General features: G+C 49.8%; 1 protein-coding gene across 2 annotated transcripts in view; it reads left to right on the top strand.

Moving 5' to 3' along the window:
* GDPD2 (glycerophosphodiester phosphodiesterase domain containing 2) overlaps window positions 1-6,358 on the top strand; it is a 7,374-nt gene extending 1,016 nt beyond the window's left edge. For both annotated transcript variants that reach the window (XM_007470127.1, XM_007470128.1), the window contains exons 4-16: window positions 1-47; window positions 217-276; window positions 504-602; window positions 785-878; window positions 1,024-1,169; window positions 1,288-1,370; window positions 1,473-1,623; window positions 3,393-3,614; window positions 3,811-3,959; window positions 5,547-5,694; window positions 5,861-5,943; window positions 6,196-6,224; window positions 6,306-6,358. The exon at window positions 1-47 is cut by the window's left edge. In XM_007470127.1, the coding sequence (XP_007470189.1) occupies window positions 1-47; window positions 217-276; window positions 504-602; window positions 785-878; window positions 1,024-1,169; window positions 1,288-1,370; window positions 1,473-1,623; window positions 3,393-3,614; window positions 3,811-3,959; window positions 5,547-5,694; window positions 5,861-5,943; window positions 6,196-6,224; window positions 6,306-6,358 (1,364 nt within the window). The remainder of the gene's footprint in view (window positions 48-216; window positions 277-503; window positions 603-784; window positions 879-1,023; window positions 1,170-1,287; window positions 1,371-1,472; window positions 1,624-3,392; window positions 3,615-3,810; window positions 3,960-5,546; window positions 5,695-5,860; window positions 5,944-6,195; window positions 6,225-6,305) is intronic.
* Window positions 6,359-15,379: the final 9,021 nt, after the last annotated feature.

Below are 15,379 nucleotides of genomic sequence, written 5' to 3'. Positions count from 1 at the left end.
TCCTGCTGGTCATCTCTCTACTGGTCACATACGCATCCCTGCTCTTGGTGGGTCCTGGAGCAGCTGGTCTAACCTTAGCCCTTCCTTCCCACTCAGCTCTACCCTGTCGTTCTCACCCTGGCCACTGAGGGGAGGGGAGGGGAGGGGAGGAGGGAGGTGTCAGCCTGGGAAGCCCCTCTCTTGGCACCTCATGACTCCCACCACCTCTGCCCCCAGCTCCTGGCCCTGCTCCTGCGGCTCTGTGGCCAGCCTCTGTGCCTGCACACCGCCCACAAGGTAGAGTGGGCATATGGTAGCAAGCGGGAGAAGGGTACGCTGGGCCCGGCGCTTAGCCAGTTCTTCTATCCCTGGGCACGAGCTCAGGACCTGAAGCCCAGTAAATATGTGCTGAGTGAAAGGACAGTGGTTGAGTCAGGAGAAGAGAATGGTCCTGTTTTCATAGAGTGAGGGGCAGCCCAGGCAGCCACAAGCCCAGGTTGACATGAAGATCCCTGGTCCCCCAGGTGCTGCTGCTCCTCATTATACTTCTTGTGGCCGCTGGCCTTGTGGGACTGGAGGTCCAATGGCGGCAGGAGTGGCATAGCTTACGTCTGTCACTGCAGGTGAGTGGCTGGTATCCAGGGCTTAGCGGGGGAAACCTTCGCCTGTGGCCAACCCCAGGACACAGCTTGCTCCCTGGTGACCCGAGACTCCAGGTAGCTCTCAACTTCAAAAGTCAGGTCCTAGGGGGAGAAGGGGAGGGCTTCTAGGGAGAAGAGCCCTCCTCAACAGCTCTTGTCCACAGGCCACAGCCCCATTCCTTCATATTGGAGCAGTTGCTGGCATCACTCTCCTGGCCTGGCCTGTGGCTGATACCTTCTACCGTATCCACCAAAGAGGTGCCAACTCTACCCTCTCACACACCCTCACTGGCCATCAATGCTTCTGCCTCCTGCTGCTCCGTTTCCTGCACCTGCACTCTGCTTTCTGTCCCCAGGGCCCACCACTGTCCTTTCTCTATAGCCTGTCCCCCACTCCCCACAGGTCCCAAGATTCTGCTACTTCTCCTATTTTTTGGAGTTGCCCTGGCCATCTACCTGGTGCCCCTATTCATCTCCTCAGCCTGTATCATGGAACCCAAAGACTTACCCCCCAAGCCTGAGCTGATGGGACACCGAGGGGCCCCCATGGTGAGTGCTGGGCAGAATGCTGGCAGGGCAGGGAGGGTCTGCTCCTCTAGGCTGCTGTGACCAGGCCTGTGGGTTCCCAGGCTCTCACCCTTCCCTGCCACCTCCTCACCTTTCCCAGCTGGCCCCCGAGAACACCCTGATGTCCCTGCGGAAGACAGCTGAATGTGGAGCTGTTGTGTTTGAGACCGACGTGATGGTCAGGTGAGGGAAGCCAGGGTCCCCTCCCGACCCGAGGGACACAGCAGGGAAGCTCCGGAAATGATGCCCCAGAGCTTGGCCCTCTGACTCCCCTTGTGCCTTCAGCTCCAACGGGATCCCCTTCCTCATGCATGATGAGCGCCTGACCAGGACCACAGATGTGGCCTCTGTGTTCCCACACCGAGTCAACAGCCACAGTAGCAACTTCTCCTGGACTGAGCTGAAGAGACTCAATGCCGGGGCCTGGTTCCTACAGGTGAGGACAGCCTTCTGGAAGAGGCAGCCACGGGCAGGGGCACTCGGGGGTGGAGTTCATTCATTGATAAGCATCTGCTGAGCCCCGTGTTGGGCGACAGGTATACAATTTCTGCACTCAGGTCATTCCCTCCTAGTAAGGAAAGCACCTAGGCAACAGGCTATCAGAATATGAAACCTCCAGCAAGAGCAAGGTCTTTACTGGGTTGAGAGGAGAGAGAGGTCACTGTTGGGCAGGGAGAGTGCGGGAGAGGATCAGGAGTGGTTTCACAGGAGAGGATGCCTGAGCAGCATATGAAGTGAGGGTAGTTTTTAAGATGGACAAGGCAGGGAACGGGAATTCTGGTCAGAGGGAAGAGTGTGTGTAAAGCCCAGAAATATGAAGAAGCCTTTCCAGGGAACAAAAAGTGGCTCAGTGGGAATTCCCTGGTGATCCAGTGGTTAGGATTTGGCGCTTTCACTGCCTGGGCTCGGGTTCGATTCCTGATTGAGGAACTAAGATCCTGCAAGCCGCATGGCAAGGCCAAAAAAAAAAAAAAAAAAAAAAAAAAAAAGACAGTGAAAAAGTGGCTCAGTGGAAGTGGGAGACAAAAATGCATGGGAGTCGTGGGAGATGAGACTGGCCGGGGGCCGGGGGAGCAGAGGCTTGGTCTCCAGGGGCTTTGAATGCCAGGCCTAGAAGTGTGGACTTCAATCCTGCAGGTGACGGAAATTATTTAAAAGGATACTTAATTTGTTTAGTTTTTCTTTTCTTGATTACCAAAGTAATACAAGTTCCTTATGAAAAATTTTTTTTAAAAGTAGAATTTCAGAGAAATAACCTAAAATTGAAAAATCTCCCGTAATCCAAGCCGTCAGTTGGATACATATTCTGAGGGATTAAGACATATCTGAGTGCTTAAGAGTAAAGGACGTCTGAGTTTGAATCTTGGCTTCACCACTTCCTAGCTGTGTGAGCCTAGGCAACATTCCTTAGGGTCTCTGTGCTTCATTTTCCTCATCTATAAAATGGGAATAGTAACAGTACCTACCTTGTAGGATTATCGGGAGGACTAAATAAATTAATACACATAAGTGCTTCTACTACTGCCTGGCACATAGTAAACATTTAATAAGTGTTGATAGCTCACTTTCTCCATGCCAGTGACTAGGAGGTAAGGTCATCTGTTGATTTCAAGGGGAGGAGAGGAGAGTGGCAGAGGTTTGGAACAGCCACCAGGAGGAATGGGAGAGGGAACAAATCAAGAAAAAGTAAAAGGATGGCTAAGTGGCACTGAGAGCAAAAAACAGGACTACAGTGCCAAGAGCCTACGTGGTGTGCTCTGCCCCCCGATTCTAGGGGTGGAGGGGGCAGACAATTGCAGAATTCAATCAGAGTTTGGGATTTGTGGGGCAGGAAAGGAGTTGACGGGGCTGTGGAAAAGTAGTTCAAGCTGCGGGTGGACCATGGGTAGGGGATGTAGGTATGGCCAGAAAGGGGCTGATGGATTGGGAGGAAACCAAGGGGTCAAGATCCCAGAGGTCTCCGTGAGACCCAAGGGCAAGTATAGTGAGAGTGAGGAAGTTAGGAAACCGGGAGGGTAGGAGGTTGGGGCCAGAGTAAGGCGTTAGAGGGTCTAGAAAAGGCCACAATTTGGAGAAAGGAAAAACCCTGGCTCAGCAGTGGGCTGAAGCTGTACACCAAGTGGGGGTAATGAGTGAAGATAATGAGGATGGGAGGATAGCCTGGAGGCTGCTTCTGGTCTTGAAACAATTTTCTTCTTCTTATAGAGGCGACCCTTCTGGGGGGCTAAGCAGCTGTCAGGCCCTGATCGGAAAGACGCTGAGAATCAGACAGTGCCAGCCCTGAAAGAACTACTGAAAGAAGCTGAAGCCCGCAACCTTTCTGTCATGTTTGACCTGCGCCGCCCCCCACAAAACCATACATACCATGACACTTTTGTGAACCAGACACTGGAGACTGTGCTGAGTTCAGGCGTGCCCCAAGCCATGGTGATGTTGCCAGGACCCCATGTGCTCCCTAGTGCCCCTCTCCCCTGCCTTCCCTAGGCCATGATGATAATGCTGAGGCTTCCCCCTGCCCCAGGGCCTCACCCCAGCTCATGCAGTCAGACCTCTCTGCCCCTGTCCCCATCCCCGGAATCCCTAGGCCTTCCCCAGCTTCATGCCCATCCACCCTGAACCACAGGTCCTCTGGCTACCGGATGAAGATCGGGCTTATGTCCAACAACGGGCCCCCCAAATGCGCCAGATATATGGACATCTGGGAGGCCACAGCACTGAGAGGCCCCAGTTTCTCAACCTCCCCTATCAAGACCTGCCACTGTTGGATATCAAGTGAGTGCCAGAGGAAAGGAGCTGAGGGGATCACATGAGGCTTAATGGCGGGGAAGAGCTGAGGCTGGGAAGGCAAAGGCCATTCATTCATTCACTCATACAACACATATTTATTGAACACCTGCTATGTGTCAGGCACTGTTTATTGCAGGCTTTGGGGGTGAAACAGACAGACAATAAACCACTGCACACAACATATGCATATTGGATAGTGATAAGTGATCTGAAGACCAAAAAATTGGGAAGATGTAGTAGAGATTGAGGGAGAGGGGCTAGGGAGGGTCACAGTAGGAAGAGTGGTTAAAGAGGTGGTGTCTGGGCTGAGACCTGACAGGTCACAAAGAGAGGACAATGGGAAGAGCTGCAGAAGAACAGGAACAGCAGCCTTGTGAGCGAGGGGAAGGCAAGGCTGGAGAGGTAGGCAGGGGCCAAATTGGGTAGGACCTTGTAGGCCACCAGAAGGATTTTAGCTTTCATTCTACACTAAAGAGATTGGTGCAAGAGAGGATGGGTCCAGGGGAGAGAGGCGAGAGTCCCAGATGTGAGCTGGGCCCCAGAAGCTGACCCAGCCAGGAAACATGATAGACTTAAAAACATGCAGTTGCCAAGGTCTCTTATAATATCCTTGTGGTCAGAGAGAAAAAAAAATGGGGACTGAATGATAGCCCAGTTATCATATTAAGTATTTCAAGGACCTTTCCCCAAGTTGTCACCATGGGAGGAGACACGATATCAGGTTTGGCCCTCCCCTTAGTGTTGTCCTGGTTGTCCTGGTCAACTGGTCAACATCGACTGCTGATCATGTTTCCAAAAGGCATGAATTGGTAATGAAAACACTGATGGGAAAATGGAGGTCCTGAAAGGTCTAAGCACTCCAAGATGACGGGCCAAATGTACCAGGATGAAATGCAACAGAGATACATGCAAAGACCTATATTTGGGGTCCAAAAGAAGCTCAACTGCACAAAAACAAGAGAGGGAGACACTGGCATTAGCAGGAGCATGTGTGAAAAAGACAAGGGCTTTGATTGAACACTGTGAATAATGAATGACACTGCCAAAAACTAGCCTGACCCTGGGCTGCCTTCACATGGGCATAGTGCCCAGAAGGCAGGAGGAGTTTTGCTCTCCTCGAAGCTGGTCCCAGCCCACCCAGGATATCACCTTCAGATGCAGGCTCCAAACTTCAAAAGGAACATAGGTAAATTGGAGTAAGATCAGATTAGAGAGGTTTTTATGAGGAAGGGGATGATAAGTCAGGTCCCCAGCCCCAGTTGAAGTGACTGGGGCTGTTGGGCCTGGAGAAGAGAAGACTCCGGGGAATGTGGTCACTGCCCCTCAGACCTCTGAAGGGATGTCATGAGACAAAGAGGAGAGACACATTTGTGTGGCCCCAGACAGCAAAGCTAGGACCCATAGGTGGAATCCACCAGGAGACAGAGTTGGTCAGGGGCTGCTATGCAAAGGCAGAACTGATGGCTCTGGGGAAGTGACACTGGAGATCCAAGCACAGAGAGGGGCTGTCTCCCTCCCATGCCTGGAACGCCATGATTCTGGATGTTCCCTATTTCTTCCCCTCCTCCACAGAGCACTGCACCAAGATAATGTCTCGGTGAACCTATTTGTAGTGAACAAGCCCTGGCTCTTCTCCCTACTCTGGTGTGCAGGGGTGGATTCGGTCACCACCAATGACTGCCAGCTGCTGCAGCAGATGCGTTACCCTGTCTGGCTTATTGTAAGGGCTCTGGGACTGTCACCCCTCCTCCTCTTTTCCCATCCCTGCTTCTCCTTAACCCTATCCCTCTCTTCCTTACTTATTGCCCCTCCTCCCCCCATATACTACCTGTGTCTGTATATGGGTCACTCTGGCCACTGACAGGGGCTTTTTTCTATTCCCATAGTCCCCTCAAACCTACCTAATGATGTGGATCATTACCAATTGTGTCTCCATCCTGTTGCTTTTGTGGACCTTCCTCCTCCAACGGTGAGTGTTTTGTGTCCCAGCTTTCTGGGTCTTTATTCTCCCTAGGGTCCTGGTGATAGGGCTGATTCAGACTCATAAATGCTGCCTGGGGCTTGGGGTTTGGTCTGTTTGGTTCCTCGGAGATTCTTAGACCCTTCCTTATATATCCAATTGGCTTGAACCTTTTGGGAAAGGCAGTCTGGGGGAACTCGGGGTCAAAAGGTCGTGCTTGAAGCTGGCTGAACTCATAATGAGAAGCTTTTCTCCCTATAGGAGATGTGCTAAGGAGAGAGAGAGAACCGGTAAGAACTTTCTCCCCTCACTTCATTTTTCTCCTCCTCTAGCCTTCCCCTTGCTCACTCCCTACATGCCCCTCTCCCCAGGCTTAGAAACAGCAGTGCTGCTGACCATGATCAACGCTTTCAGAATGGAGTGAATGTCCTGTCCTGGACCCCCACCAGCCAAAGTCTGAGGCCTGTCTGCATTGGCCAACAGCAAGGAGGAAGAGAGAATGGCTGAGGTGGAATGTTGGTGGGGTTGGCGTGGGGTGAACTTTGCCAATAGGAGGTTTTGAACTATGAGGGCCCTCTGCCCAGATGGTGGCATGCCCCAAGCTTCCATGGAATCTGTTCCCCTTGGGATTTTGACCTGAAGTGGTTAGGAAAACACTGAGTCACCAGAAGTTTCTCCCCAAATGAAACTAGAACAGAGGAAGAGACAAGGAGATTGCCAAGAGAATGTTTCTGATCTGTGTTCACGTGTTCTTGTGTAGAAGGCACAGGGTGTCAGGGACGGGACAGCTTGGAACAGACTGAAGGAGATGACAAAACGGCCTTTCCTGGAGAACTATAAGATGATGGAGATATTGACCTGGCTTCATTCATTGTCTCCCCTGACATATGCAATTTATCTGATTTCCTGCCTAGAGGCTGGGGGCCAAAGAGCCCATCTAGCCATGTAATTCTGTGCCTACAGGTGGCTTTTTGCTGTGCACAGTCTTTTCCTCAAGACACATTCGTTCCTGAATCTTGTCCGTTAATCGGTTATTCAATGAATTGAATGCCCATTTGGCACAGTCTAATCTTTTCAGCGCTGGGGCTGGGTAGAGGATGCACCTTCCATCTAGGGTTGCATGTGACATGACATTGAGGGGTCATCATGGGGAGAATGGTGGGTTGGAGGTGGCAAGAGGTCCACCTGGGGCAATGAAGGGCTGCAAGTGGGAAGCAGGAGAGCAGCCGCCACAGGGAGCGTTCCGGGTGGCCCAGGCGCGCTGTGCAGAGTTGCGCTGTAGCTCCACCTTGTGGTCACCTGCCCCAAGAGGAGGGCCGCGCCGTCGTCACCCGTGACGTATTTGCTGAATGCTACCTGTTTCTTGTGCCCGTTGGGGACCTGTGTCCTTGACTCCGTACCCCGAGGGCATGGTCCGATTTCCACAAGTTTTCGCTTCCCTGGGCTGCGTGCAGGGTCAGGTTACCGGGCCCACCTTCCCCTCGAGGAGCAAGGTCCCCGGTATGTTTGCTGCTCGTGAGTCCCTGGGATAAACAGTTAAGATGACCAGCGCAGAGCTGGCCTAGGATAAGGAGTCTGGTAGAAGTGGGGGAGGGGCTAAGGCAAACACAAGGACAGGAGGGGGCTCTGGCTGACTCTTCAGTCCCCACCGCACCCACATTCACCCCGGTTCATGGCTCCACACGAAGGGAAATCGAACTAAGGGTCTGACGAGGTCAGGAGGTTCGGTTCTCAATTCCTCCTCTCTCGCCAGCCTGGGACCGGGGGCGGCACTGGCACCTAGGGACAAGACCCTCCTCGGTTGCAGGGCAGGCCCCGGAACTACAACTCCCAGGATGCCCCACGACCACTTCCGGTCTCGGGATGGACCGAAGCGAATTTGAATTTGTGTGCCCGCCCCCTCCTCCTCCCAGACCCCGCCCCTTCCCTTCTCGCCACCCCGCCCTCTCCATGCACACACATGCACATAGACACACAGGCCGCCGTCCACGCCAACATACCTGGCCTGCAGCAGGCGCGGTGGGCGGGGGCATCGGCGTGCGACGGGCTGGGAGGTGGGAGGAGCGCCGGGAGCCCACGCCGCGGCTGCTGCCTGGTCCCAGTCTTCTCGGGGGTCCACGCCGCCTTGGACCGCCTCTTCCACACACTACCTTTTCAAGCTGCATTTCCGTAGTTTTCCTTGTTCCCGATCCCGCCCCTCAGACCGACTGCCGGCCTCAGCTCTGGGGCGCCCAGGTACTGCCGGGCTCTCACCTCTCAGCATGGACCTCCCCCCCACCCCCATCCCTACTTTTCTGTCCCCTCCCAGTCGCCCAGCCTCCCAGCCCCGAAGCCTCTTCCTCCCCTCCCATTCCGACCTGACCCTGACCACATCCAGGGTCGCTAACCCCCGCAGACTCCACCTCTCAGCTCCCAGGCTCTTAGCTGCAGTCCTCTAGCCTCAGAGTCTAGACTCTCGGCCGGAATGCCCCAAGCCCTTGCCCCTAGCCCCTAGGCTTGAGCACTCAGCCCTGAGCCTGCCACCGTCCATCCTTCCTCTCTTCCCAGGAGGACTGGACAGCTATGGCGCACTTAACCTCTATAAGGTCCTGGACTGGAGGCTGAGATTGACAAAAACTTGAGGGTGGAGGGCCAAGGGGCGCTGCTCATTGGGGTTTGGGTGCAGTTGCTCTCGTTATTTTTAGCTGCTGACTCACAGCTTCTGGCATCCGGGTTTGGGGCTAGCAGGCTGGGCTAGGGGGCTATTAATAGAGCTAAGGCACAGCCCCGACCCAGTTCAGTTTAGAAGCACAGGGAGCAAGGAGCCTCCCCCTGCCATCGTGCGGCTGTGGAGATGTTGTGGACTGGGGCAGTGGCTGGACCAGGACCTCTCTGGCTGCCAGTGCCTCAGCCTGGTATCTCTACCTTGGAACTCTTGAGGGAAAGCCCACGACGAGACTCCGGGCACAGCTCTCCCCTAAGCTTGCCATGGCTTGGGGCTCTGCCACAATGAAGCTCCTGCTGTACTGAGAGTGAAGAGATGAGTCCCAAGTGGAGGGATTATTGTGCCCACGGCTTCGGCCTGCTTGGACCTACTCCTGGGCCAGAATGCTAGGTTACTAGGAGGAAAAGCTGTGGATTTCTGGTCCCCAAAGGCGGTCATAAGGACAGAATACTTCAGCATGGTCCTAACAGAGAGGGCACAGAGCTGACAGGATTTGCTAGCCCCAAACCAGACACAGCACTAGGAAGCTGCCAAATTCTGTGTTACTACCCTGCCATTCTTCGTTTTGTTTCTTTCCCTCTTTTTGGGCTCTGTCCCTACTCACAGGGGTCAACAGACCTCAGGATCTCTCCCTACTCCATAGAGAAATCTAATTCAGGAAAGCCACTGAGAAACTTGTCTCCACCAAGGTATGAATGATCCTTTATATATTGTCGTTCCTATTGGGGCCTTTTTATTTTAATGGAAGAAAGTAGGAGTTCCCTAATCCATACCTTGGGAATGGTGGGGAAATCCTGATACCTTAGTAGACTAATCACCAAAATTATTCCTACCCACGCCCAATGTGCTAGAATTCCCATCCACCAAGGATGCACACCCACAGCAATGCCCCTCACTCACGAACCAGAAACTTCCTGCTTTCAGCAATCCCAGTCTCTGGCTCCCAGGTGAAACCCGAGGGCTTTGGGGCAAGGGTGATTATTTCTCCACACAAAAAGATTGGGGTCACCCAGTGAAGCTGTACTTTCAAGAATGAGCCCAGATTATCAGACAGCAGCGGGCCGCACTGCCCTAACCCCATCAGGTTGCTGAGGGAGGGTGCTGGAGAAACGGTGGTTAGGAGTGAGAAACAGTCCCCTTCTCCCAAATCCCTTCTCAGGCTCCTCTGTGGCTTCATTCTCCATGCGGGCCTCCCGGTTGCCTAGCAACCACAACCACCTGCAGGGCCGTGGGCTGTTTTCGACCTGTAGGGGGCGCCTGTCTCCCTGGGGCCTCAGGCTGGAACTCTAGCAGTTGGGAGGGGATTCCAAGTGTCAGAGCATCTCAAGGTTGCTGACTTGCCAACCAAGTCCAGTCTGAGCATCAGAGAGCCTGTAGAGTGGGGAGAAGCTCACTATGAATGTAAAGGAATGTAACTCATATTCATTAAAAATGAAAATATGTGTGTGTGCGTGTGTGTGAGAGAGAGAGAGGGAGAGAGGAGAGAGAGAGAGCAGTCAAATGGGGATGGGGTGTGGGGAAGGCAGTTTGACCCTCTCCATTCACTCCAGGCTTAGCAATGTTTATTCCTCAATCAGAGCAGTTCAGAGGCCCAGGCTATAGGATGTTTTTTGGTTTTTGTTTTTCCTGAGCTACTTTTAGGATGTAGGAAAAGAGTCTAGCACTCTATAGTATTGGAAAACTGCTGAGCATATAAAAGACTTTAAGGTCCTGAGTTACCAGCCTAGCCTAGACTTGGTCATGAAGGAAGATATTCATTCATTTGTTCATTCAACAATAATAATTAACCTTAACCCACTGTTACAAGGTCATGTGCTAAATGTTTTACATTTAATCCTCACAAAAGCCCTATGATGATTTCCATTTCACAGATAAAGAAACTGAAGCTCAAGAAGTAAAGTAACGGCCAAGGTCACACAACTAGTGACTGGGTTGGGTGTGGCTGAGCAACCACTGTGTGCCAGGGTCTAAGAATACAGGAAACAAGACACTCCTCTCTTTTCTCTACCTAATGAACACCTAGTCACCCTTCAGGAGCAAACTAAAAATATCATCTCTTATGAAACTTTTTGTAAGCCCCTCGCCACCGACAAGTAGAGTTGATAACTTGCTTCTTTGTATACCCCTCTGAAATAGCACTTTTCACAGTTATTGTAATGAAATGCTTCTATACGTCCATTTCTCTAACTTTGAGCATCTTGGCAACAGGGTCTGTTTACTATTCATTGCCACTTGGATGTCTGATAGACATCTCAAACTCAACATGTCCAAATCTGGACACCTGATCTTTTTCGCCCAAATGACCCCTCCCCTAAAGCGGTCCTCATCTCAGTCGATGGCAGTTTCACCTTTCCAGTTGCTGTGGCCAAAAAACCTTGGAACCACACCTCATATTCAGTCTGTCAGCAAATCCTGTTGACTCTCTCTTCAAAATACATCCAGAATCCAATCACTTCTTATCACCTCCAGTGCTACCACCCTGGTCCAAACCACCATCACTCACGTCTCTCTGGCATCACCTCAGTAGCCTCCTGACTGGTCTCACTGCTTCACCCTTGTCCCCTGTGGCCTATTCTCCACACGGAAGCCAGAGTGATCCTGCTAAACACAAGTCAGATCATGTCAGTTCTCAGCACAAAAACTCTCCAATGGCTCCCCATCTCTCTCAGAGTAAAGCCAAAATCCTTCAATGGCCTACAGGCCCTATACAATCTGGTCTCCTACTAAATCTCTGATCATATCTCCTAGTACGTTCTCGCTCTCACTCTGCTCCAGCTACTTGGTCCTCCTTGCTGTTTCTTGAACAAGCCAGATGCACTTCTTACCCATGACCTTTGCACTGGCTCTTCCCTTGCTAGGTATACTCTTCTGCATGGCTCCCTTCCTCACCTCCCTCAAGTCTTTGTTCAAATGTCACTTTCTCAGTGAGGCCTACCTTGACCAGCCTATTTAAGATTGCCTCTATTCTAATTTCCAGTTTACAGTAAATACAGGGTATAGAGGAACAAGATAAATGACACCACGAGGGGAAAAAAAACAACAACAGACAAATCCAGAAGTAGGATATTCTACAAAACAACTGAGTTGTACTTTGCAAAAAGCCAATGTCATTAATTAAAAAAAAAATAAAGATGGGAGACTTCTAGTTCTGGACCCAAGTGGAGTAGACATGCTTCTCCCTATTTCTCCCACTAAGGACAGCTAAAACTCTTTATGTGATATATAAAACAAACATAGGAAGATGCTAAAAGAAGGAGAAAAGGACAGACTTGACTAGGTGACTTGACTAAAAACAAAAACATGAACAGAGCCTCAGAGACATGTGGGACTATAACAAAAGACGTAACATTCATGTCATCAGAGTCCCAGAAGGAGAAGAGAAAGGGTGGGGGCGAAAAAGTCCTCAAGAAATGATGGCTGAAAATCCCCCAAATCTGGCAAAAGACATAAACCTACAGATTCAAGAAGCTGAACAAACCCGCAACACAGGATAAAGTCAAATCCATGCCAAGACACATTATAATCAAACTTTTAAAAATGAGACGAAGAGAAAATCTTGAAAGCAGTAAGAGAGAAACACCACTTTACCAACAGGGGAAAAACAATTCAAGTATCAGTGATTTCTCACCAGAAACCATGGTGGCCAGAAGGAAGTGGCAACAACCTATTTCAAGTGTTAAAAGAACTGCCAAGCCTGGATGCTATATCTAGTGAAAATATCCTTCAGAAATGAGGGAGAAATCAAGATATCCTCAGAAAAAGGAAAGCTACGAGACCATGACACCAGCAGACCCACCCTAAAAGAGTGGTTAAAGGCAGTTCTCAAAACAGAAAGGAAATGCTAAAAGAAGAAATCTTGGAACATCGGGAAGGAAGAAAGAATAGAATGAGTAAAAACGTAAGTACGTACAACAGACTTTCCTTCTTCTCTTGAGTTGTCTAAATAATGTTTGATGGTTGAAGCAATAAGTAAAACATCATCTGATGTGAAGCTCAGTATATGTAGAGGAAATATTTAAGACAACCATACTATAAATGAGACATGGTAAAGAGACCTAAAGGGAGGTAATTTTTTTACACTTTCCTCAACCTTTTAAAATGACGACACCAGTAGGTCTTTGTGGTGATGAAATAGTTTTGTATTTTGATTGCAGTGGTTGTTACAGAAATCTCTGCATGTGGTAAAATGGTATAGAACTATACACACACTATACCAATGTCAATTTCCTGGTTTTGATATTGTACTATAATTATGTAAGATGCAATCATTGAGGAAAACTGGGTGAAGGGTACACGGGCCCTCTCTGTGCTATCTCTGCAACTTCCTTGTAAATCTATAATTATCTCAAAATAAAAAGTTTTTCTTTTAAGATTGGGGCTGTTCTAGTGGCTAAAGACATGAATGCAATGTGACAGCCTTGATTAGGTTCTGATGTTAAAAAAGATAAAAGGCGGGGAGGGGGAAGGGTGAGCTGTGACAAAGCGAGACAGAGGCATGGACATATATACACTACCAAACGTAAGGTAGATAGCTAGTGGGAAGCAGCCGCATAGCACAGGGAGGTCAGCTCGGTGCTTTGTGACCGCCTGGAGGGGTGGGATAGGGAGGGTGAGAGAGAGGCATGGACATATATACACTACCAAACGTAAGGTAGATAGCTAGTGGGAAGCAGCCGCATAGCACAGGGAGATCAGCTCGGTGCTTTGTGACCGCCTGGAGGGGTGGGATAGGGAGGGTGGGAGGGAGGGAGATGCAAGAGGGAAGAGATATGGGAACATATGTATATGTATAACTGATTCACTTTGTTATAAAGCAGAAACTAACACACCATTGTAAAGCAATTATACCCCAATAAAGATGTTATAAAAAAAGATAAAAGGCAAGTTTGGAGAAATTTGAATATAGACTGGACATTAGACGATATTAGATGATATGAAATTATTGTTAATTTTCTTAGATGTCATAATCATATTGTGGTTATGTGGGAGAATGTCTTTATTCCCACAAGATGAATGCTGAAATATTTAGGGGAGGAGTGTAATGAAATCTATAACGTACATTTGAACGGTTCAGAAGAAATTGTAGATAGATCGATAAAGCAAATATAACAAGACATTGCCAGTTGTTGGCTCTATGAGGAAGATATATAGGTGTCCCTTGTACTGTTCTTTCAACATTTCTGTATATTTGCAAATTGTCATTTTTTTAAAAAGTTGGAGAGGATATGTGGAGGATATACATGTGATAAAGCAAGTATAGTAAAATGTTAATGAGAATCTAGGTGGCAATTGGATGTTTGTTCCCTGTAAAATTCTTCCAGTTTTTCTGTATGTTTGAAAATTCTCATGTTAAAATGCAGGGGTAAAAAACTTGAAGAAAAATGATCACAACCTCATGTCCTTCCCTAGTACTCCCAATCCTGCTTTCTCTGCTCTTTTTCTTTTTTCCCATAGCACTTATCACCATATATCGTAGTATATACTTCATTTATTTATTGTGCTATTTTTTGTCTGTGCCCTTTCACTAGAATGTGAGCACCCCAAGGGCGGGGATTTATTGTGTTTTGTTCTGTTTGCTGCTATATCCTCAAATCCTAGAACAGTGTCTGGCACATAGCAGGTGCTCAGTGAATACCTGTTGACTTAAGAATGAATTTCTGTAGCCCTAGGGCTTAGGTCAAGGTCTTGCACAGAGTGGGTGTGCAATGAATGTTCGTTGAACTGAGATCTGAGATCTGCAGGAGAACTTAGAATAGACCTGTTGGACTTGAGTGGTTCAGAGCGTGGACTCTGGAGTCAGATGGCCAGGATTTGCATCCTGATTCTGTCACTTCCACCTGTGTAACCTAGCTGTATTAACATCTCTGAGCCTCAATTTCTCGGTAAAAGTCAGATAATAATAGTAGCACCTTGGTAAGCGTTTTGTTTGCATGTAAAGCACTTAGGACTTTGTGAAGACTCAATAATTGGTAGCTAATGACAAAGAGAACAGCAAAAAGATAAGAGTTTTCCCAGCATGTCATCCTTCTTCCATCCGCCAACAGACTGAGCCAGGAGAGGCTAAGGAAATGTCCTTGGATAAGTATTCCCAACTTCTTCTCCAGACACCCAGATTTCTTTCACTTCAGACCTCTTCTTACCTTTCCTTCTGCCCTGGACTTTCTTTACTCTCTTGGCATCCTGAAGCTCTTTCCCCCATCATAACCATGCAGGAGTGGAGTTGAGGAGACAGGAATCTGTGCACCAGGGGCAAAAGCTTAGAGCTTTCCTTTCCTTCTGTTCTAGGCTTGAGTCCCTCATTGGTGATGGAAGCAGGTCAAGTGTGAGGTTGCAGTCATTTCGGGGCCTAGAGGTTGAGAGAACAATAGTCCTGAGGAAGAGGCCCTGACAAGAGAGTAGCCTCCTAAGCTGCCCTCTCCCTTGGTCCCCTGTTAGGAGAGAGCACCTCCCTCACCCTGCTCTAACGTCCCTTCGATCTGTTCTGCGGCCTCAAGTCTTTACTTCTGGTGGCCCCAGCTCAGAGCAAGCCCGGGGACCCATTGAGCATCTCCCTGCAACTCCCTCTTGGTAGTGGGGTGGCGTGGAGTGGGCCGAGGATAGGCTGAAATTGGAGATGAGGGGGCACGAGAGTGGGGGCTGAGCTCACCCGTGGCACAAGTCCCCTGTCCCTGCCCTAGGGTTGGCCCTACCCCCGATATCTGGGGAGCTGGGGCTGAGCCTGGGGGCGCCACTGCCTCTGTT

This window comes from Lipotes vexillifer, unplaced genomic scaffold (assembly GCF_000442215.2).
Source record: "Lipotes vexillifer unplaced genomic scaffold, Lipotes_vexillifer_v1.1 scaffold926, whole genome shotgun sequence".
NCBI classification, from domain to species: Eukaryota; Metazoa; Chordata; class Mammalia; order Artiodactyla; family Lipotidae; genus Lipotes; species Lipotes vexillifer.
Note: the sequence above shows the minus strand (reverse complement) of the source record. Positions and strands in the feature narration are given on the sequence as shown.